Here is a 25409-nt window from a genome sequence, read left to right on the forward strand (position 1 = left end):
TAAATGAATGTTTATAGCAGCTTTATTCATTATACCTAAAACCTAGAAAGGACTCAATTGTCACTAAAAAAAGAAAGGATAACATTATGATATATCATATACAATGGAATAAGATTCAACAGTAAAATTGAATGTAGAACTGAGAAAATACAAAACATGGGTGAATATCACAAACGTTGAGCAAATGGAGGTAGAAACAAAATGGCATACTTTATTGTTGCTCCTTTATGAAGTTTTAGAGCTGGCAAAACAATATGTGTGAAAACGAAAGTGTTAGTCACTCAATCGTGTGACTCTTTGTGACCTCATGTCTGTGATGCCAGATGCCCAGGTTCAATCCCTGAGTCAGGAAGATCCCCTGGAGAAGGGAATGGCTACCCACTCCAGTATTCTTGCCTGGAAAGTTCCATGGACAGAGGAGCCTGGATCTCTCACATCACAGACAAATTCTTTACCATCTAATCCACCGTTGATAGAAATCAGATCACTGTTTTTCTGGCGTGGAGGCACAAGGAAATATTCCACAATGATGGAAAGGTTCTTTATATTGGTTGACATGGTGGCTACAGGTTTGCATGCATTTGTCAAAATTATTCTACTGTATTCTGAAAATGATAGCTTTTTACTATATATATAAATTAAACATTGATGATTTCTATATTGGTAAAGACAGATCGATTAATTGATGTTGCAGTATTAAGATCATCTAAGCAAAATTAACACTTAACAGACCATAAAGGGTCATCAGGTGTCAGCAGATTTCCACCTTCAGAGAAGACATCCAGGTTGATCATTTTAATTCCAAAGGACAAAAGTATTTTTCCCAGTACTGGACATTCCAGAGTTTATGCATACTCTTCCATTTACTATGTGACAAAAAAGTTTAAAGTGTTGGTAGACTTTTTTTTGTATTGTTTATGTGTTGTTTTTAAAGCAACTAGAAAGATGGACATAGAGACTAAAATTCTAAGATATATTTCACTTACAAGCTTAAATATATCTGCCAGATAAACCAAGACATAGATGCAGTGTTCAAATAGTTCTGGGTGTAGTTTATCTCTTTTTTAAATTAGTTTTTATTGGAGTAGCTGATTTAAAACATTCTGTTTTAACTTCTGCTATACAACAAAGTGAATCAGTTATACATATACACATATCTATGCTTTTTTTAGATTATTTTCCCAAATAAGTCATTACAGGGTATTGAGTAGAGTTCCTTGTACTATATGCTAGGTCCTTATTATCTATTTTATATTTAGTAGCATGCATATGTCAATCCCAATCTCCCAATTCATCCCACCCTCCTTTTCCCTTTAAGTGTTCATACGTTTGTGTTCTACATCTGTGACTTTATTTCTCTTTCATAAATAAGTTCATTTGTAACCTATCTTTCTTTTTAATTAATTAATTTATTTTTATTGGAGGCTAATTACTTTACAATATTGTAGTAGTTTTTGCCATACATTCACATAAATCAACCATGGGTGTACATGTGTTCCCCATCCTGAAGCCTCCTCTCACCTCCCTCCTCATCCTATCCCTCAGGGTCATCTCAGTGCACTGGCCCTGAGCACCCTGTCTCATGAATTGAACCTGGGCTGACGATCTATTTCACATATGGTAATACACAAGTTTCAATGCTATTCTCTCAAATCATTGCACCTTCGCCTTCTCCCACAGAGTGCAAAAGTCTGTTCTTTACACCTGTGTCTCTTTTGCTATCTTGCATATAGGGTCATCGTTACCATCTTTCTAAATTCCATATATATGCATTAATAAATTGTATTGGTTTTTTTCTTTTTGACTTACTTCACTCTGTATAATAAGCTCCGTGGAGAAGGAAATGGCAATCCACTCCAGTATTCTTGCCTGGGAAATCCCATGGACAGAGGAGCCTGGTGGGCTACAGTCCATGGGTTTGCAGAGTCAGACACGACTTAGGGATTAAACAAACCCTCTGATACTCCTTGTGAACCCACTAACACTCAAGCAGCAGCAACAACTACAAGACAGGGATGTGAATGAGGAAATAAATCCTTGATTATGTTAAAAAAAAAAAAATAAGCTCCAGTTTCATCCACCTCATTAGGACTGATTCAAATGCAGTCTTTTTAATAGCTGAGTAATATTCCATTGTATATATGTACCATAGCTTTCTTATCCATTCGTCTGCCAATGGACATCTAGGTTGCTTCCACGTTCTAGCTATCATAAACAGTGCTGTGATGAACATTGGGGTACATATGTCTCTTTCAATTCTGGTTTCCTCGGTGTGTATACCCAGCAGTGGGATTGCTGGGTCATACGGCAGTTCTACTTCCAGTTTTTTAAGGAATCTCCACACTGTTTTCCATAGTGGCTGTACTAGTTTGCATTCCCACCAACAGTGTAAAAGTGTTCCCTTTTCTCCGCATCCTCTCCAGCATTTGTTGTTTGTAGACTTTTGGATAGCAGCCATTCTGACTGGTGTGAGATGGTACCTCATTGTGGTTTTGATTTGCATTTCTCTGATAATGAGTGATGTTGAGCATCTTTTCATGTGTTTGTTAGCCATCTGTATGTTTTCTTTGGAGAAATGTCTGTTTAGTTCTTTGGCCCATTTTTTGATTGGGTCATTTATTTTTCTGGAATTGACCTGCAGGAGCTGCTTGTATATTTTTGAGATTAATTCTTTGTCAGTTGCTCCATTTGCTATTATTTTCTCCCATTCTGAAGGCTGTCTTTTCACCTTGCTTATAGTTTCCTTTGTTGTGCAAAAGCTTTTAAGTTTCATTAGGTCCCATTTGTTTATTTTTGCTTTTATTTCCAATATTCTGGGAGGTGGGTCATAAAGGATCCTGCTGTGATTTATGTCAGAGAGTGTTTTGCCTATGTTCTCCTCTAGGACTTTTATAGTTTCTGGTCTTATATTTAGATCATTAATCCATTTTGAGTTTATTTTTGTGTATGGTGTTAGAAAGTGTTATAGTTTCATTCTTTTACAAGTAGTTGACCAGTTTTCCCAGCACCACCTGTTAAAGAGATTGTCTTTTCTCCATTATATATTCTTGCCTCCTTTGTCAAAGATAAAGTGTCCATAGGTGCGTAGATTTATCTCTGGGCTTTCTATTTTGTTCCAGTGATCTATATTTCTGCCTTTGTGCCAGTACCATACTGTCTTGATGACTGTAGCTTGGTAATATAGTCTGAAGTCATGCAGGTTGATTCCTCCAGTTCCACTCTTCTTTCTCAAGATTGCTCTGGCTATTTGAGGTTTTTTGTATTTCCATACAAATTGTGAAATTATTTGTTCTAGTTCTCTGAAAAATACTGTTGGTAGCTTGATAGGGATTGCATTGAATCTATAGATTGCTTTGGATAGTATACTCATTTTCATTAAATTGATTCTTCCGATCCATGAACATGATATATTTCTCCATCTATCTGTGTCATCTTTGATTTCTTTCATCTGTGTTTTATAGTTTTCTATATGTAGGTCTTTTGTTTCTTTAGGTAGATTTACTCCTAAGTATTTTATCCTTTACATCACAATGGTGAATGGTATTGTTTCCTTAATTTCTCTTTCTGTTTTCTCATTGTTAGTGTATAGGAATGCAAGGGATTTCTGTGTGTTAATTTTATATCCTGCAACTTTACTGTATTCATTGATTAGCTTTAGTAATTTTCTGGTGGTGTCTTTAGGGTTTTCTATGTAGAGGATCATGTCATCTGCAAACAATGAGAGTTTTACTTCTTCTTTCCCAATCTGGATTGCTTTTATTTCTTTTTCTTCTCTGATTGTTGTGGCTAAAACTTCCAAAACTATGTTGAGTAGTAGGGGTGAGTGTGGGCACCCTTGTCTTATTCCTGACTTTAGGGGAAATGCTTTCAATTTTTCACCATTGAGGATAATGTTTGCTGTGGGTTTATTATATATGGCTTTTATTATTATGAGGTATGTTCCTCCTATGCCTGCTTTCTGGAGGGTTTTTATCATAAATGGATGTTGAATTTTGTCAAAGGCTTTCTCTGCATCTATTGAGATAATCATATGGTTTTCATCTTTCAATTTGTTAATGTGGTGTAACCTATCTTTTTTAACCTCAGAGAATATTTACCGAAATTTTAATCAAGAATTTTAAGAACTTCCCTGGTGGTGCAGTGGATAAGAATCCACCTGCCAATGCAGGGGACACAGGTTTGTTCCCTGGTCTGGGAAGATCCCACATGCCACAGGGCAAATAATCCCATGTGCCACAACTTCTGAGCCCACATGCTGCAACTACTGAAGCCTGAGCACCCTAGAACTCATGCTTTGCAACAAGAGGAACCACCACAATGAGAAGCCTGTGCACCACAACACAGAGAAGCCCCTGCTGGTATCAACTAGAGAAAGCCCACTCACAGCAACAAAGACTCAGTGCAGCCAAAGATAAATAAAGGACTTCTTTTAAAAAGAATTTTAAGATTGATTTTCTAGAATAGTGATCTCAGAACAAAATTTATTACACATCCTTAACAAAATTTAGTCTATAAACACTTCATATTGAACAGTTATTTATATGAGTTACATACCTATAATATCATACAATATGCCTACTACATAAGAATAAGAATTTAAAATTATATAAAAAATAGACATTTTAATTTTGCATTTTACTCACTAATGGTAAAATTAATTACTCTCACTTTTCAATTATTGCTATTATTTTTAGAGAAAACAGTGTGATATGATATGTCATATTATTTTATAAATCTTAGCTCAAAACTGTTTTGAAAGTGTTTAAGTTACATATTGCTGAAGAATAAGCCACCCCAAAACTTAGTGGTTTAAAACAGCTGTTTTATTATTTTCACAATTCTGTCTGTTAATTGGTACACAGCTGAATACTTCTTCATAATCTCACTCTTTAGACACAAATCTTACATAAAATCTATAACACACAAATAATTACTGGTGCTCAAAGGAAGATGAGAGAAAATAGGCTATGAATGACATTTACAAAAAGATGGAAAGTAAAGTTCTAGCACTGACTAATATTTTCAGCTTGAAATAATGCACATGCCAAAAAGACATTTGGGAGTGGCAAATTTTGCTCCCCTTAAATTTTGTGAATGAATAAATGAATGAATATGTGCACAACCTTCTGGAAAATTCTATTAAGATCCTTAAAACAAGACATATGAATAACAAGAACATATTAGCTATTTCTATGATGTAGGATACCGATTCAACCTCATGGTCATGGAGAATGTTCCATTTTATAAGTAGATCTTCATCATCTTGCAAATAAACTTGTGAACCTCATTACAAGGACTATCATTCCAGCCCCATTTTCTTGAAACAGCGTTTAGCATAACACAATGCTCATTAGGATTGTTGGGTTCACCTTGATGCCAGAATCTGATCGCCAGAAACGGGGGGAAAAAGGATAAGAACGTTTCTTTAAGAAGTGCTTTGAAAAAAAAAAAAGAAGTGCCTTGAAAAAAGACAGTAAGGGAAATGGCTAGGCATGGAAGTCAAAGTCAGATATGCCCAAATCATTCTTTCCCACTTCTCATGAAGTTTTTCCTCCTCTGTATCTCTGAGATTTCCCTTGAAAATTGTTCTTACATCACTCAGCACTGTGTCATCTTATTTCATTAAGCACTCTCCCAGCAGGCATTCCAGAGGCTGCCTTCTGTTTGTCTATCTTAAGTCCTGTTCCCAGGAAATTATTAGTCCACAGACTCTCTTAAAAGATGTAAAAGACTTCCTACTGGTCTCAGGTATCAATGTACTGTGTTTCATTTTTTTATGTACTGCTTTTGGAGCCTGATAAGCTAGCTAAAATCTCTGAATCTGCTACTATCCCTGTTACCTTGGACAAGGAATTTAATTTCACAGATTCATAGGGACTAGATTAATATCTCTGTATGTTTCACACAGTTATAGGATCAAAGGTGGTAAAGTACTAAAATGTAATAAAATACTTAAGAGTTTCAAAAGAACTATATAAATATAAGACTATCAGAATTCAACATATTTTCTGTATGAGAGATATTAAATTCTTGATAATTGGTCACGATCTTAATTGACATACATTTCTGTTATATTTAGAGGTAAAATTAGTAGCGGTTAAAAGCACAAGTTTGGATGTCAAACAGACCTGGGTTTGAGAACCATTGTAACTGCTGCTGGATAACCACTGAGTTATCTAAACTCTTTAAACTCAGTTTCTTCATCTCTATAGTGAGGATAATAATAATGTGTGCCTTGTAGCATTATTTGATGATTGAGATAATAAGGAAAATTATTTAACCTAGTACCAAGAATTAAAAGAATGTGAGTATTTTCTTTTATTGAAGTATAGTTGATTTACAATGTTGTGTTAGTTTCAAGTTTACAGCATGAGCTATTTTATTTTAATAGCTGATCAATGGAACACCCTAAAATCCCTGTAGAATGGAGAACCCGGGTTTCTTTATTTAATTCTGTACTCACGTGGCACTTTCATTGTATAGTGTCTGATCAACCCATTGCCAGTGTCTTTTTCCCATTGCCGATGTCCAGTCTGACAGGCCCACATAATAAGCAAAATTAATTCTCAGTTTCTGGGTGATGAAATCCTAAAGGAATAAAAAGAAGGAGTTATAGCCTTTAGAACAGTCAGGTAGAATTGAGTTACATATGGCTTTACAGAGAAGAGAAGAAAAAGAAAATTCAGAATGAACCATATGGAGGCCCTGCAGAGGAGTCTTCGGTTTTTTCTGGCAGAGCAGAATAGAATCAAAGATACCACTTGTGAGCCCGAGGTTGGTCTTAGTCTGTTTAGGCTGAATTGCTTATAAGTGACAGAAATTTGTTTCTCACAGTTCTGAAGGCTAGAAATCCCAGATTAGGGTACCATGTGGTAAGGTGGTGGTTCCTAGATGGTGTTTTCTCATTGTGTGCATTCACACATGTAGGAGGAGAAGTTGCTCTGTAAAATCTCTTTATTAAAAACGTTAATCCCATTCACAGAGGCTTCACCCTCATGACCTATGCAGCTCCCCAAACCCGTACTTCCTAATACAATCATCTTTGGAGGTTAGAATTTCAACATATGGATTGGGGCAACAGGACACAAACATTCAGAACATAGCCATGTTCAATACATATGGAGGGAATTTCTATTCACGATCATAATGAATTCTCATCTCAAACTCACTTCCCTTCGTTTCTTCCTTAAGAGAGGGTATTCTTCACCGTTGTACATAAGAAAAATTTTGCAAATTAAACAATTTTCCTTTTAACAACGTCAGGTTGTTACTGGTCATTTCTGATCATTGATTGTGACTCTTCATGATTGAACTTCATTTCCCAGTTGGAGTTAATTCCTGTTCCCTGTTATATAGTTAATAATTTATGAAACATTTATGTGTTTTATATTTCAACAATGATAATAAATAATATTTATTATTTGAAATAAATGAAATCATATTTAAGGCTGAAATATTTTCAGCCTTCCACTTAACTCCTATGTAGTATATTTTCAATTCCACAATTTATTTGGGACAGAGGTTAGTTTTATAGAAGAAGAAAAAAGGCATGGAATGTAAAATCTTAGGTAACCTTTTCTGTTTATTTTCTTAAGCCTTCTGCCACAGCACCAATATTCTAAGAATAAAAATCTCCTTCTTAACTAAGATGTTTAAAAACCAGGCAACACACTTGACTCCATTATCAATTAGAAAGTAATAATACCTGCTCAGCTTTGGTGTTGATCACCAGCAGGTGAGCATTCATTCTCAAGCATTTCTTCTCACTATCATTCCAAACATTAAATCCATTAGAAATAAAGTAGCAGTTAGAACTATATGGCTCCCAATTCTTTGGGCAGCAGCTCCAGTCTTTCCCTGTATTGAGAAGAAGGCTATATCAGTGCAATATAAGAAAAGTAATTTTTAAAGTGCATAAATTATAAAAAAAAAAAAATTAAGGATCAGAGGAGAATACATGAAAAACAGGACTCTTGTCAGGTGTCAAGGAGGTCAAGTCTGCCTACATCAGACAGTGACAAGGTAGGATCCCCTTTCCTTTGCCTGAGTGGTATTAGGAAAAATCAGATAAAACAGAAGTTTAAAGAAGATCCTCAGAACATCATACAGAAATACCCAAGTTTCAGTGGAAAATTACTTATCATACCAAGAACCACAAAGTTCTCAAAAATTAGCTTAAAAAAATACATACATATATATGCCAACACCAAGATAAGAGAAATACTGAAGTTATCTGGCAAAGATTTTTAAAAAGCCATGGAAAAATGCTTCAACAAGTAAGTACAAATGTTTGAACCATGTGAAAAAATAGGAAGCCTCAGCAAAGAAATTGATAATTCAGCAAACAAATTAAAGATATAAAAGGGAATCAAGTGGAATAGTTGGAAAACATAATAACCAAATTAAAAGCACAGTGGATGGGCTCAACAGCAGAATAAAGACAGAGAAATCAATGAATTAACAGATAGAATAATAGAAATTACTCAACTGAGCAAGTAATAATAACAAGTGAAAAGCTGAATGAACTGAAAACCAGCAACTCTTCATACATATAGCAAACCACCACCCTCAGATCTGGAGAGACACAAAGGCAAATATGGAGAATCACAATATATTAGAGCAGAAACCTCTTTGGGAGCCAGTCCCAGGGTAGAGAAATCAGAACTGTAATTGTGGAGTTGCTGGAAGCACAGTGTGGACAACTCTAAGAGATCAAAAGTCCAGGGTGGCCCAGGCAATGTAGAGGCACAAACACTTCCTTGAGTTTTACATGCTGGAGTTCCACAAGGTTGTTGTTGTCATTGGTTGAACTACTGTTGTACAGTCTCCTGCACTGGCAGGCGGATTCTTTACCACTGAGCCACCAGGGAAGCCCCAACACTATTGATACTATGTATAAAATAGATAACCAATAAGAACCTACTGTACAGCACAGGGAACTCTACTTAATGCACTCTGGTGTTGTAAATGAGAGAAACCCAAGAGGGTGGAGTATTTATGCATGTATGGCTGATTCATTTTGCTGAGCAGTAGAAGCTAACACAACATTTTGAAGGAACTATAATGCAATAAAAATTAGTTTAAAAAAGAAAAAAATATTTCAAGATGCCTGCAACTGCAACGTACTCTGTAAATGACTGTGATTTCTGTTGTTGAGACACATGCTATCATGATTTGTTGTTTCCATTCATAGTTTTCAGAGGCAGTGCCATCTGCCAGGAGCTTGTTATGAACACAAACTTGAGATGGGCTGTATCTCTGGGTTGTATCAGGAAAGTAGCCAGATCCATCCCCTCCCCATCAACTAGGCAGAACCAGTTTTTCAATTAGAAATAATTTGATAAGTGGAACGATATCTCAAATAAAAAAAAGACCATGAAACATACTAGTTTTTCATATTTATAAATATGGACAAAAGTGTACCACACTAACACTAGACCACACGAAGCAGGAAGTAGCTATATATATATATATATCAGCAGATATATATATGTATACTATGTATGTATTATACATATATACTATGTGTATATATATAGTATATATATATCAGTATGTATATACTGATATATACACAGTATATATAGTATATATTAGTATATATACTTCAGAGCAAGGAAAGATTTCAGAGTTAAGATGGACATAGAATAAGGATAAAGGGAATTTTTTCTTGTTCAATTCTCCAAGAAGCCATGTTATTGCTGTGGTTGTTGTCCAGTCACTGAGTCGTGGCTCTTTACAGCAGCATGGACTGTAGCACTCCAGGCTCCTCCATCCATGGGGTTCTCCAGGTGAGAATACTGGAGTGGGTTGCCATTTCCTTCTCCAGGGGATCTTTCTGAACCAGGGATCAAACCCAAATCTCTTGTATTGGCAGGCGAATTCTGTACCACTGAGCTAACAGGGAAACCCCCAAGAAACCATAACAATCCTTAAACTGTATGTATCTAACAACAGACCATTAAAAAGTGAAGCAAAACCATAGAACTGCTAACAGAGTTTAGGTTTGGGGTAAAAAAAAAAAAAAACGGAAAATTTTAAAGCAGAGTATTTTATCTATTCTCCCAAAAATGTTTTATGTACATACAATATGATTTCTTAAAACATATATGAATTAAATCTCTCTTGACCAAATAAGTTTTAACTGGTATGTGAGTAAAAGAGCAAGTATGCACAGAAAGTTCAGAAAGAAGCAAAGACTGAAGAAACCAAAAAGCAATGTAATCTTTTTCATAATTAAGACTATTTCCTTGTACAAATGAATTAAAGATATGCATATTATAAAAATTTTAGGCCCTAAATATTTGTATACTTAAAATGTTCATGAGACTCAACTTCTTAGTATAGTTCACTTAATGGAAATATTGATCTAGGACACAGTATTGTCAATACCTGAATCATAGGCACATTAATTTTTACCTTCTAGGGTCGAATTTTCTTTCACACATTCCAATTGTGTGTGAGTGAGTTCTCTTGTAGCCTTTTCTTCTTTATGAACATAAGAACATTTTTGAAAAAAAACTGAAACAGAGAATAAGATCATTCATTTTCCTGGTAGCATTATAGCTTCACTCTTTTTTCTAATAGTATAAACATTTTAATTAAAAGAAAGAAGCTGTCTGAATAGAGAAACAAGATTCAAATATGTGCTCAATTCTATGCTTATAAGAAATTAACTTCAAACTTAAACACCGAATAAAAGTAAAGAAGGCTAGTGGCTATATTAATGTCAGATAAAACAGATGTCTAGATAAAACATTTATATTTTAATATAATATAATACTATAATATATAATATTAATGTAATAATATAATACTAAAATTTTATATTTATATTATTACATTAATATTATCTATTTTTAATATATAAAAATAATATAATGATACAATCAATAATATATTAATTATAATATATGATATAATGATGTGATTTTTTTAGATTTTTATTTTATATTGGTGTAGAGTTGATTAACAATGTTATGTTAGTTTCAGATGTACAGCAAAGTGACTCAGTTATACAGACACATATCTATTCTTTCTCAAATTCTTTTCTCATTTAGGTTATTACAGAATATTGAGCAGAGTTCCCTGTCTTCTACAGTACTATCCCTGTTGGTTATCCATTTTAAATATATAGTAACTTCCCAATTGGTTCTTATTCCTCAGCAGGCCAACACACAGATCTAAATATTCATCAAGCCCTCACCTCCTTGATTCTACCTCCTCATTATCATTCAAAGGTATTCCCCTTCTCCTTCTTCACTACCTTAAATCAGATTCTCACTATTTCTCGGTTGGACAATGAACTGTCTTTCTAATTATTCTCTCCTCATATATCCATTTTACACATCTCCACCAAAAGCGTATTCCTATAAATAAAATTTAGTTACATCACTTCCTTGCTTAAAATTCTGTATTGGTTCTCCATGACTGTGACACATTGCAAAAATTGCCACAATTTTCAACTCTCCCTGTACCCACACCCCTTTGCAATATAACTTCTTAGTTTTCCCAATCAACAAGTGGGGTCTATTTATTTACCACTTGAAACTGGACTGACTCTAAGATTTCCTTCAACCAACAAAATGTACAGAAGCAACTCTGTCTGTTGTTGTTGTTTAGTTGCTAAGTCATGTCTGACCCTTTGTGACCCCATGGACTGCAGCACGCCAGGCTCCCCTGTCCTTCACTATCTCCTGGAGTTTGCTCAAATTCATGTCCATTGAGTCAGTGATGCTATCTAACCATCTCATCCTCTGCTGTCTTCTCCTTTTGCCTTCAATCTTTCCCAGCATCAGTCTTTTCCAATGAGTCGGTTCTTCGCATCATGGCCAAAGTATTGGAGCTTCAACTTCAGCATGAGTCCTTCCAGTGAATATTCAGGGTTGATTTCCTGTAGGATTGTTTCAAGCTAAGGCTTCAAGAGGCTTTACTCACAGCTGCTCTCACTCTGCCAGCCTACATGTTGCCATATGAACAAGCTCAAGCTCGCCTGATGAATTATAAAGAAGTGGAACCAATTTGTCCACATCATTCCAGTTTACATCCTCTTCCTCAGAAACTGGGTTACCTGCAGCTGGTACTTGCCTATGTATGCATGAATGACTTTAGCCAGGACCAATGAAACATCTTAGCTGAGCCCAGTTCAAATTGACGAACCACAGAATCATGAGCTAAAAACAGTTGCTGTTTTAATCCACTAAGTTTTAGACTGGTTTATTAAACAACAGAAGATAATTGATAAAGTAATCTGCAGCAGGGGCAGTGGGAAATCCACACTCTTTAGAATTGTACGGGACACTCTTCATGATCTGAACCCTCCTTGTTTCTCCCATCTGCAACCTCACAGCTAACTTAGCACCATATGTCACAGTCATTTAACATGTTTTTCCAAATTTTTTCAAGCTCTCTCACATCTGTCATTCTTGGTCCACACATGTATAGATGTCACCTCCTCCAGGAAGCCTATCTCAGCTTGCTGTGCTTCTTACTCACAGAACATTTACCAGACATTGTTATAAACACTGGTTCATTCAACCAGTTGCCATCATCCTCCAAACTTCTCAAAACCAAGGGCTACAACTCTGCTGTCTCTATCTGGCATAGTGCCTGACATAGACTAGATGGCCACTGTTACTTATGAATGACCAAATAATTGAATAAAGCATCTACCCAAAATGATACTAGTTTTATGATTTTTTAAAACTTAATGAATTCTTGATAGGCAGAAATCTACCTATTTGTCAAACAGATTTTAAGGGCTGGTGCAGTCTTGAGAAAGATAAAAATAATTAGATGAAAATTCAGTAGAATTTTTTCTTGGGAGATTTCTTCCCATTTCCTTCTTGTTCATCTGCTAGTCCCCAAATATGTGTCTATGCCCTCAACAGGCATAGCCTTATAAACACTACTAAGAAAACACAGATTTGGTCTCACTTAAACAACTGTCTAGTGTAGAAATGGTACCCTATATATTTCATTCTACAAAACAGAAACATGTACATACATATACTCCTTTCAATTTCTCTAAAGAGAGTGAATGCCATTATTTCTATAGAAGAGTGACTAAATGCAAATAAAGGACCAAGCTCACAATGAATTCCCACTATGTCTTCCCCCAGAGAAGACTTCTTTCCCAAATATCTGAATAAGCTCATAGTTTATCAGTTTATTTGATGCCATCTCTTCATGTCAGGCAGGCATTTCTTATAGATCCATCTGGATACTTACAAATAAAAGCGATGAAAAATGAGATTGCCAATAGTAGCAGAAGTATCAGCAATGAGGTAAGAAGTAGCTTGGAAAAACTATGGCCACTTTGGTGAAGGTTGTTCTCTTTGGGAGCTGAAGAAGGAATCAAATTAATCAAATTATTATCATGAATAATAAATTCTGACCTTGACTTCCTCTTGCTCCTTTTCTTCCTCCTCTCCCTTTTCTTGTATGATACACTATTACTATTACATGACATTATTTCAAATATGAAGCTGCAAAGGAAATAATAATATTCACGGTAGAAACGCTAGAAAATACATAAAAGCACAAATTTCTACCATTGAGGATGAAAGTGAAAGTGTTAGTCGCTCAATCGTGTCCAACTCTTTGCAACTCCATGAGCTTATCCCGCCAGGCTTCTCTGTCCATGGAATTCTCCAGGCAAGAATACTGGAGTGGGTAGCCATTCCCTTCTCCAAGGGATCTTCCTGACCCAGGATGAAACCTGGGTCTCCTGCATTGCAGGCAGATTCTTTACTGTCTGAGCCACCAGGGAAACCCATTGGGGATAACTGTTAATATTTTGGTATACATTCTTCCAGCAATTTTTTAAGTGTATATACATGCATGCACTTTTGCCATATGACTGACATACCATATATATTGTGTTCTGACCTACTATTTTCTTGTATACTGTATCACCATATTTTCTTCTTTAACCCACTATATTGTGGTTGCATAGTATTTCATTATATATTTAAATAATCTTCCAGATTATTTCTAACTTTAACTACTTTACATATGCCATAGCAGATAACTCTTTATAATTGTCCCTCATCGCATCCTTAAAATAAAATCAGACTGTTTTATTAAATTTATTTATTTTTAATTGGAGAATGATTACTTGACAATACTGTGTTGGCTTCTGCCATATATACACCCCATTGTTTATCACAGCACTGTTTACAATAGCTAGGACGTGGAAGCAACTCAGATGTCCATCGACAGACGAATGGATAAAAAAGTTGTGGTACCTATACACAATGAAATATTACTCAGCCAGACTGCTTTTTAACTTTATTTTTTATGGAAGTATAGTTGAATTACAATATTGTGTTAAAAAAATCAGACATTATTAGTCACCATTTCATGGTTGAGAATTATTTTATCAAGTGTGCATTGATAGGTGAATGGATAAAGAAAATGTGACAATTGTATGGAATGGGTATTATTCACCTATAAAAAATAAGGAAATCTTGCCTTCAGGATGGACCTTGAGGGCATTATGCTAAGTGAAATAAGTAAGAAAGAGAAAGACAAATACCATATGATCTCACTTATCTGTGTAATCTTTAAAAGATAATAATAACTCATAGATACAGAGAACAGAATGGTGGTTGCCAGAGGTGAGGGGTGATGAGATGAGTGAAATGGGTGAAGGGGGTCAAGAGGTACAAACTTCCAGTTACAAAATAAATAAGTCCTGGGATATAAGGAATATAATGACTTATATACCTTATAATGACTATAATTAATAATCTTATGGTTATAATATACATATATAAAATACTGTATATTTGAAGGTTGCTAAGAGTACATCTTAAAAGCCTTCATCACCAGAAAAAAAAACTGAGAAATTATGTATGGTGACAAATGTTAATTAGACATTGTGGTGATCATTTTGCAATATACATAAAAGTCAAGCCATTGTGCTTGTACATCTGAAACGAATATAATTTTGTCAGTCATCTCTGAATTGAAAAAAAGAATTATTTTCTCAAAGTTATAACATACTGCCAAGTGGAGGTAAAACCTGCAATGATGTATACTATGATCTCATTTTTAGAAAAACACATATGCACATTGATGTATATTTATAATTGGAAGGATGTACACAAAATGTAAATTATAGTTATCTCTAGATAATAAGAATAAATGCAGTAATTTAAATTTGTGTGTGGACCTAGAGACTGTCAAACAGAGTGAAATAAGTCAGAAAGAGAAAAACAAGTATTGTATATTAATGCATATACGTGAAATCTAGAAAACTGGTACAGATGAAACTATCTGCAAAGCAGAAATAGAGACACTGATGTAGACAACACATGTACAGACACCAAGGCAGGGAAAAAGGGAGGTGGGATGAAGTCAGAGATTGGAATTGACATATACACTCTACTATGTATAAAATACATAACTAATGAGAACATATTGTGCAGCACAGGGAACTCTACTCAATACTCTGTAATTACCTATATGGGAAAAGAATCTAAAAGAGTGGATAAATGTACATGTGTAACTAATTCACTTTGCTATACAGCAGAAATAGAACACTGTAAAACAACTAAACTAATAAAAATTTTAAAAATAAATAAATTTGTGTGTACCTCTGGTTTTTACTTTTTTTCTATAATGAACATTGCAGCATATAATAACAAAGTTATATAAATTTTTTAAATTTTTATTTATTTTTTAAAGGTTATCAAGTATTTATTTATTCATTTTGGCTGTGCCTGGTGGCATGCAGGATCTTAATTCCCTGACCAGTGACTGAACTTGTGCATTGGGAGTGTAGAGTTTTAACCACTGGGCCAACAGGGAAGTTCCTATAAATTTTCTAAGGGGAAAAACAGTTTCCGGAGCATTTTCCATGTTTCTACAGAAGAATTTTGGAAAACATAAGCAATCATAACTTCCCTCTCACAGCTTCTCATAGTCTCCACGGTTTTTTTCCTCTTTTGTTCTGCATCTGAAATATCATACATGCTACCCAAATTACCTTTTATTTACTTCCAAACCTCACTGAATCCATCTCAGATACAGTGTGCAATGGATTTTCTGATTGCAGAGCAACTGCCCTCAAAACATAAGAGATTTTCTGTATAAGACTTTCTAGGCTTTTATCTGCAATGGTCTTTTGTTCCAGTTTGTTCCATCTGATACTAACCAATACACTCAAACACTCTGCACTCAGACTCTTCTCCCATGACTGATCGAGAAACAAGACCCACCAATGCATCACTAGCCCCTGCATCTGGACTGATGGTTTCAAGACCTGAACCCACTCTCTACACTGCAGTCTTAGTTCACCTCAGAAAGCACACAAGAACTACTCAGCTTCATTAGCACTCTCCTTAACTCAGGACCATAGTGGATTTCTCACACCTCAGTTTTGTCATGGCACACTTGTACCATCCCTTAATCTTTATTTTCAGGCAACTCGATCTGAGACTCCTGTGTTTCCCAACCATGGCCAGAGAAGCAGCAACCAACATTCCCTGGGCTTTATTTATAGTATTTTCTCTTCACCCTTCATCCCATCATTCACTCTGACCACCGCAAAGCGAGTCTTACCTGCAGGAGGCTCTGATTTGGTGCCTGAGGACTTGGGTTTATTAAACTTCACTTCAGCATAAGTGATCTCTGAAGTCATGCTGAGATCTTCTGTTCTTGTCAAAGAATCCTGTCCGTCTCTTCCTTAAAACCACTTAAAATGAAATGCAAGCACGGTGGTAACTTCTCATACATCCTATCACACAACTAGCTGAGAACAGAGACCCTAGACAAACAAATAAACAAAAACCTTGAGAGGAATTTCATGAAAATTAAAAACCTCAGGGGCCCAAACCCCAAGACAGGCGCAGTGCTAATCATACCTTTAAACATTACACCAGCAAATAGCAATAGAAGTAGGAAGTCAAAGGGTAAGGGAGAGAAATAGGAAGGAAAGGAAAAGGGGAACAAAGCAGAGACATTCTCCCTGAGAACAGTGAACTTACCAGAAAGGATGAAATTAAAGCATTTGTGAGTATCTACCTGCAAACATAATCATTTGCAGACCCACCAACCTGAGTACATACTCATTCACATTTGCATTCTCCTCATCTTCTGGGGTTGATCAGGCAACTTTGGGGACTACATCCCAACTGACAAAACAACTTACTTGTCAGACTCCCCACTTCCAAAAGTCAGAGTCCTCTAGTGCAGTGGGAAGTTGAAGTTTAGATTATGTTCCTTTAGAAGTTGCTCTCCTGTGTTCTCTGCACTTCCCTGTTCTTGACTAAGTCTATCATGCCTCCACATTCATTCTGCTCAAGTGCCCCTAGCAGCTCCTGAGAGCAGCTCTCTACTGGAGGCTAGAGGAGAAGGGTGTCCTTCTCTCTTTCATCCTCAGGATACCACAACAAAAGTCTTATGGATATACACAAGCCTTTAACAAATTAGGATAATTTAATGGATTCACAGTTTAGAGGAGGAACTAAGTACTACATATAAGCCAAGAGGAAAGCACCCCAAAAATTAAATCCTTCATGTAGAATCTTTTGCAGACATGCTCCCAGCTCACACCCAAGATTCAGCTCTCCCCACGAGTCTCCTTTTTTTTTTCCAGTTTTTGGCGAACCACCCAGCTTACAGGATCTTACTTAGTTCCCCAATCAAGGCCCAGCAGTGAAGTACAGACTCCTAACCACTGGACTGCCAGGGAATTCCACTGATTCACCTTCTTTTAGTCTCCCCACCTAATTCCTCTCTCCCCTGCATAACACACACACACACACACACACACACACAACACACACAAGCATTTACCTCTGTATTTATTTCTATGTCTAAATATATTGAAAACCATGAGTTCACACTAACATCTCTAATCCCAATCCTACACAAAGAGTTCATTCTATTTTCTTCTCTTTCTGCACCTCTAACTCACTCTGTGACAGTAAGAAAACTGCTTCCATTCTCCTTACTTACTTATTTGATCAATGTTGTTGTTCAGTCACTAAGTCGTATCCAACTCTTTGCAACCCCATGGACTGCAACATGCCAGGCTTCCCTGTCCTTCACCATCTCCTGGAGTTTGCTCAAATTCATGTCCATTAATTCGGTGATGCCATCAAATATCTCATTTTCTGTCACTTCCTTCTCCTCCTGCCTTCAGTCTTTTCCCAGAATCAGGGTCTTCTCCAATGAGTTGGCTTTATGTATAACGTGGCCAAAGGATTGGCGCTTCGGCTTCAGCATCAGTCTTCCAATGAATACTCAGGGTTGATTTCCATTAGGATTGACTGCTTTGACCTCCTTGCCATCAAAGGGAGTCTCTAGATTTTTCTGCAACACCACAGTTCAAAGGCATTAATTTCCTGGATTTAACCATTTTCTAACTTGGCTGCCCCTCCCTCCTTAACTAAGATGCCCTTCTTTCCTCCACTGGGCTCCTTTCTCCATCCAGGCCTTACGCTGTTGGCGCCACCTCTGCTCTGCACGGGGTCCTGCACTGAGGCAGCCAACCCCTACAGCCATTTTTCCTCACCCTTCCCAGGTCTGCCGCCCTCCACAGCAAAGCCCTCCTTAACCTGCCTGGACTCTGATTCCTGAAACCAGTGCCCTGACCCCCACGTGGAATCCGCCCTCACCCCACTCAGGCTCTGACACCCTATCCAAGGTCACCCTCCTGTGTGAAAGCCCTCCTCACCCTGCCTGGGCTCTGAGTCTCCATGCTGTGCTCCCCCATCACGTGGAGAGCCTCTGAAACCCACACCTGCATGGACGCCTTCCTCCCTCTGCTTGGGCTCAGACACCTCCCCACAAGGTCACTGCGTGAGCCCCCTGCACCAACTGCCACTCCGCCACACAGATGCCTTGTTCACCTCTCGGGCATTGGTACCCAGACCAGGCTGCTTATGACACCCCACACCAGGCCACAGCCACGTATGGACACTCTCCTCAGCCTGCACAGGCTCTGAGGTCAGAACACTTTCCCACCCCTACAGAGATGGTCTCTTCACTCATCTTGGGCTCTAACATCACTGCCAAGCTAGCCCCCTGCAGAGTCACCCTGCTCACCCTGAGTGAGCTCTGACTGCCTGCACCAGACCACTTGCTCCTCCCCCATCCCACCATTCAACAAACACCCGCCTTGCTCTACCCGCCTAATGCTTCATTTAGGACTGAATTGTTTAGTAAAGACAGGAAAGGGGGTACAAAAAACAGTAAGGGAAGAAAAAGAGCTAATTTTTATAAATTTCTCCAGCAAATAACTTCTGGACCTAATAAGCACTACTGGACCTTAACCATCTAAGCTGGTTTCTGGATTCAGGGGCAGTTCACCAGCTGCCCTTGTGGCTTCAGACCACAAGGTTCACTGTCCCCATCACTACATGTATGTGTGTCTGCAACTGACCCCAGCCACTTCACAGGTACCTGCAGCTCAGTACATACAAAAAAGAGGTAAATAGTGACATAAAAGAATACAAAAGGGGGAATAAAAGGGCAAAATTTTTGCATCCAATCAAAGTTAAATTGTTATCAGCCCACAGTACCATGATGGAAGGAAGGAAGGAAGGAAAAAGAAAGATATGATGTTTTATGGAAGCTTCAGGGTAAAAATCCTGAAGCATAAACCTACAGTAGAGTCACAAAAGATTAAGAGAAGGGAATCAAAGTATACCACTACAGAAAATCATCAATTCACAAAGGAAAACAGCAAGAAAGGAACAAGGGAACAACAAAAGACAAAAAACAATTACAAAGATGACATAGTAAGTCCTTATCTATCAAAAATTACCTTAAATGTAAATGGATTGAATTCCCCAATGAAAAGACAGAGCGGTTGAAAAAAAAGCAAGACTCAACTATATATATTCTACAAGAAACTCAGCTCAGCTTCAAGAACACACATAGGTTAAAACTGAAAGGATGGAAAAAGATACTCCATACAAGTGGAAACCAAAAGAAAGGAGGGGTAACTATACATATGTTAGCAAAATAAGATGTTAAGCCAAATATGGGAGTGAGAAACAAAGAAGGTCATTATATAATGATCAAAAAGACAACAATCATAAATACGTATGCATTCAACATCAGAGCACTTAAATACATTAAGCAAATACTGACAGATCAGAAGGGAGAAATAGACAATAAATAACAGCAGGATACGTCAATACCTTACTTTCAACAATGGATCGATTATCCAGATGAAAATCAACAAGGATATGTTGGACTTCAACCGTACTTTAGACCAAGTGGACCTAAAACAGACATCTACAGAACATCCCTTCCAAAAAAGCAGAATACACATTCTTCTGAAGCACAGAATATTCTCAGAATAGGCCAAATGTTAGATCAAAACACAGTCTTAGCAAACTTAAGAACACTAAACTTGTACCCAGTATCTTCTCCAACCACAGTAGTGTGAAACTAGAAATTAAGACCAGAAGGAAAGCTAGAAAGTTTACAAATATATGGAAATTAAACAACACAATCCTGAACAACCAATAGCCCAAGGAAATCAAGAGGAAATTTTTAAAGTATCTTGAAACAAACAAACAAAAAAATGGAATACAACATTCCAAAACCTGTGCAAGGCTGCGAAAGCAGTTCTAAAATGGAAGCTTATAGTGTTAGATAAAAGCCAACATTAAGGAAAAAGAAATATCTCAAATAAACAACCTCACTTTATAATTAAAGGAACTGGAAAAAGAAAAACAAAGTAAACCCTAAGTTAGTAGAATAAATGAAATATCTAAAGTCAGAGTGAAAAAGAGGAACCATAGAAAAGATCAACAAAACTAAGAGCTGGTGTTTCAAAAAAAATAAACAAAATTGACAAACCTTTAGAAAGGCTAAGAAAAGAAGAGAGAAGACTCAGGTAAATGAAATCAGTAATGAAATTTGGGACATTACAACTGATCATACAGAAATGCAAAGGATCATGAGAGACTACTATACACAACTGCACACCAATAAACTGGATAACCTGGAAAAATAGAAAAATTCCTAGAAACATGTAGCCTACCATGACTGAAACAGGAAGTAATAGAAAATCTGAAGAGACCAATAACAAATAAGTAGACTGAATCAGTAATCATAAACTTACGAAAAAGAAAAGGCTCGAACCAGATGGTTTCCCAAATATCCACCCAACATTTGTTTTAAAAATTAGCAGCAATCCTTCTCAAACTCTTCCTAAAAATTCAAGAGGAGGAAACACTCTAGAACCCATTTTATAAGGCCAGCATTACTTTGATACCAAAGATGAGGATGCTATAAGAAAATGCCAGTGTCACTGATGTATATGGATACAAAATTCTCAACAAAATACTAGCAAGCCAAATTCAATAACACATTTAAAGGACTGTACACCATGATCAAGTATGATTCATCCCTAGGGTAAAAGATGGTTCACCGTATACAAATTATTATCTGTGACACACTGCATTAATCAAATAAAAGGTGAAAATCACAGGATCATCTCAATGGATACAGGAAAAGCATTTGAATAATTACAACATCCTTTATTGGGTATGAAGGAACACACCTAAACATGATAAAGGTCATATATGACAGGACCATAGCTAACATCATACTAAATGATTAAAGGCTGAAAGCTTTTCCTCTAAGATCAGGAACAAGACAAGGGGGCCCACTCTCACCATTCCTACTCAACAGAGTACTAGAAGTCCTAGACAGAGCAATTGGGCAAGAAAAGAAAATAAAGGTCATTCAAATCAGAAAAGAAGAAGCAAAATTTTCTCTGCAGATGATATGATCTTACATATAGGAAATCTTAAGAACTCCACCAAAAAACTGTTAGAACTAATAAATCATTTCAGTAAAGTTGTAGGTTACAAAATAAAAATATAAAAATCAGTTTCCTTTCCATATAACAATAAAACAACCAAAAAAGAAATAAAAATGACAATCCCATTCACAATAACACCAAAAACAATAAATGAAATTGAAATTGGAAATTGCAGAAAATGAAATGGACTGTTGACACCACTCCCCAAAATTAACTTGAAATAGATTAAATACTTAAACATAAGATGTGATACCATGAAACTCCTAGGAGAAACTACAGGGAAGGAGTTTCTTAACATTGGTTTTGACCACAGTTTTTTAGATATCACACCTAAAGCACAAGCAACAGAAGTTAAAATCAGTAAGTGGGACTACATCAAATTAAAAAGCTTCTGCACAGCAAATGACACAATCTATAAAAGAAAAGACAACCTACAGATGAGGAGAAAATATTTGCAAACCATATGTCTAATAAGAAGTCAATATCCAAAATATTTAAAGAATTCATACAACTCAATAACAAAAACAACACACAAATAAACTAAAAACAATTTGATTTTTTTTAATGGGCAGAAGCACAAAATAGACATTTTTCTAAAGAAGACATACAGATGGCCAACAGATCTTTTTTTTTTTTTTAGAGTCACAAGCAACTGACTAACTCTGTATGACTCAAGACCACAAAGAAACCATTTCCATTTCGTGCTGTTCTGAGACCTAAGGTTGGGGCCCAGACTGCAAGGGTGATGCTTAAGACATACTCACATAAAATGATGCTCAACATCACTAATCACAGGGAAATGCAAATTAAAACCACAAGGAGATATCACTGCACGTCTGTTAGAATAGCCAAAACCCAAAAGATAAAAGATAACAAATGTTGGGGAGGTTGTGGATCAAGGGGAACCACTTGCACACTGTTGGTGAGATGCAAATTGGTATAGTCATTATGGAAAACAGTATGGAAGTTCCTTAAAAGATTAAAAATAGAACTACCATATGAGTCAGGAATTCTACTTCTGGATATATACCCAAAGGAAATGAAAACAGGATATTAAACAGATATTTGCACTCCCTTGTTTATTGCAGCATTATTCACAGTAGCAAGATATGGAAACAACAATAGAGCCCATTTGCAGTGAAGAGATAAAGAAGATGTGGTATACATATGCAAAAAAATACTATTTGGCCATGAGAAAGAAGGAAATTCTGCCATTTGTAACAACATGGATAGACCTCGAGATTGTTACGCTAGGTGAGAAAAGTTTGAGAAAGATTAATACTGTATTTCATGATACCACTTATACTTGTAAAAAAAGCCAAACTTGTAGAAACAGAGAATAGACTGGTGGTTACCAGAAACTAAGGGGTGGAGGAACTGGGGAGGTGCAGTTTAAAGGTGTAAACTTTCTATCAGTAGATAAATTAAGTTCTGGAAATCTAATGCCCAGCACAATCATTAAAGGCATATCTTGGAGAGATCAGTTCCAGTTTCAGAAGCCAGTTTCAGTTCCAGATAATCAGAATAAATGAATATTACAACAAAGTTATAAGAATTCTTGGTTTCCCAATACATATAGAAGTTATATGTACACTATATGTGCGTGCTCAGTCACTTCAGTCGTGTCTGACTCTTTGTAACTCCATGGATTGTAGCCCGCCAGGCTCTTCTGTCCATGGGATTCTCCAGGCAAGAATACTGGAGTGGGTTGCCATGCCCTCTTCCAAGGGATCTTCCCAACCCAGGGATTGAACTGTATCTCTTATGTTTCCTGCATTGGTAGGCAGGTTCTTTACCACTGAGCCACTGGGGAAGCCCAATGTCTACACTATACTGTAGTCTAGTGAAAAACACCTTGAAAAACAATATACACACCTTAATTTTAGCATACTTCATTGCTAAAAAAAAATATTAACTATCATCTGAGCCTACAGTGAGTCACAGTAGTAATATCACACAGATGCTATAACAAATACAATAATGATGAAAAAGTTTGAAATATTGTGAAAATTACCAAAACATGACACAGAGACACCAAGTGAGCAAATCATCACAGTGCTGTTGAAAAATGGCACTGATAGACTTCCTCAATGCATGGACGCTGCAAACCTTCAATTCATAAAAAACGTAGTATCTGCAAGTGTGATAAAAGGAGGTAAGCCTGTATAGACAATATTATAAACTTCACAGTTGCTAACAGATTAGGTCTTAATTGTTCTCACCACAAAACAAATGACAACTACATGACATGATAGAAGTATTAGCTAACAATTGCTAGTGCAAAAAAATGTATCAAATCAACATTTTGTACATCTAAACATTTATAGTTAATTAAATGTGAAATAAATGCCAATAAAATTAATTTTTAAAATTAATTTATTTAATTGGTGGCTAATTACTTTACAATATTGTGGTGGTTTTTGCCATACATTGACATGAATCAGCCATGGTTGTATATGTGTCCCCCATCCCGAACCCCCCTTCTACCTCCCTCCCCATCCCATTACTTTGGGTTGTCCCAGTGCACCATCTTTAATGCCCCGTTTCATGCATCGAACTTGGACTGGTCATCTATTTCACATACGGTAATATACATGTTTCATTGCTATTCTCTCAAATCATCCCACCCTTGCCTTCTCCCACAGAGTCCAAAAGTCTGTTCTTTACATCTGCGTCTCTTTTGCTGTCTCGCATACAGGATCATCATTACCATCTTTCTAAATTCCATATATACATGTTCATAGACTGTATTGGTGTTTTTCTTTCTGACTTACTTCACCCTGTATAACAGGCTCCAGTTTCATCTACCTCATTAGAACTGACTCAAATGCAATCTTTTTAATAGCTGAGTAACATTCCATTGTGTATATGTACCATGACTTTCTTATCCATTCATCTGCCAGTGGACATCTAAGTTGCTTCCATGTCCTAGCTGTTGTAAACAATGCTGCAATGAACATTGGGGTACACATGTCTCTTTCAATTCTGGTTTCCTTGGCGTGTATGCCCAGGAATGGGATTGCTGGGTTGTATGGCAGTTCTATTTTTAATTAATTTTTTTTAAAGGAAAGGAATTCTCATCATTTTGTCCTTATACTTACTATCTTATTGCACATGTTGATAGCCAGGATTAGAATAGCCAGCCAATCAAAGAGAGGGGATATATGTATATGTATGGCTGATTCTGTGCAGCAGAAGCTGACACAACAGTATAAAGCAACTCTACTCCAATAAAAATAAATTAAAAGAAGAGCCAGTCAAGTAGCAGTAGCAGAAGCAGTAACAGAGTTTACCATACACCAGGCCTTGTTCTAAGCACTTCAGGTTTTTAACTTACTCTTTTGAACTGTGGTGTTGGAGAAGACACTTGAGAGTCACTTGGTCTGCAAGGAAATCAAACCAGTCAATCCTAAAGGAAATCAGTCCTGAATATGCATTAAAGAAGGACCGATGTTGAAGCTGATTCTCCAATACTTTGGTCACCTGGTGCCAAGAACCAACTCATTGGAAGAGACCCTGAAGCTGGGAAAGATTGAAGGCAGGAGAAGAAGGGGACAACAGAAGATGAGATGGTTGGATGGCATCACCAACTTGATGGACATGAGTTTGAGCA

At 36.6% G+C, this 25409-nt stretch overlaps 1 protein-coding gene across 5 annotated transcripts; it reads right to left on the minus strand.

Annotated features, from left to right (window-relative positions):
• Positions 1 to 4801: 4801 nt before the first annotated feature.
• On the minus strand, positions 4802 to 17576 carry LOC122423882 (C-type lectin domain family 4 member A-like). 5 transcript variants are annotated; one of them, XM_043441341.1, is made up of 7 exons: positions 17159 to 17576; positions 16570 to 16774; positions 13231 to 13344; positions 10420 to 10521; positions 7706 to 7857; positions 6464 to 6588; positions 4802 to 5383 (listed from the first exon to the last, which is right to left on the minus strand). In XM_043441341.1, the coding sequence occupies exons 2-7, from the start codon at positions 16646 to 16648 to the stop codon at positions 5242 to 5244; spliced, it is 714 nt and encodes a 237-aa protein (XP_043297276.1). In that variant the 5' UTR covers positions 16649 to 16774; positions 17159 to 17576; the 3' UTR covers positions 4802 to 5241. The 5 variants fall into 5 exon arrangements, with proteins under 5 accessions (XP_043297276.1, XP_043297277.1, XP_043297274.1 ...); XM_043441342.1 differs by lacking the exon at positions 17159 to 17576 and adding an exon at positions 16995 to 17134; XM_043441339.1 differs by lacking the exon at positions 17159 to 17576 and adding an exon at positions 16872 to 16918.
• Positions 17577 to 25409: the final 7833 nt, after the last annotated feature.

Source organism: Cervus canadensis, chromosome 21 (genome assembly GCF_019320065.1).
Source record: "Cervus canadensis isolate Bull #8, Minnesota chromosome 21, ASM1932006v1, whole genome shotgun sequence".
Taxonomy (NCBI): domain Eukaryota; kingdom Metazoa; phylum Chordata; class Mammalia; order Artiodactyla; family Cervidae; genus Cervus; species Cervus canadensis.

What these genes read in the sequence shown, in the direction of transcription:
- LOC122423882 (XM_043441341.1), bottom strand. Translation starts at nt 16,648, where the DNA reads ATGACTTCAGAGATCACTTATGCTGAAGTGAAGTTTAATAAACCCAAG. An exon ending in CAAATCAGAGCCTCCTGCAG is followed by an intron (nt 13,345 to 16,569) that starts GTAAGACTCGCT and finishes TTCCTTCTTCAG; the next exon opens with CTCCCAAAGAGAACAACCTT. An exon ending in AGAAAATTCGACCCTAGAAG is followed by an intron (nt 7,858 to 10,419) that starts GTAAAAATTAAT and finishes TTCTCAATACAG; the next exon opens with GGAAAGACTGGAGCTGCTGC.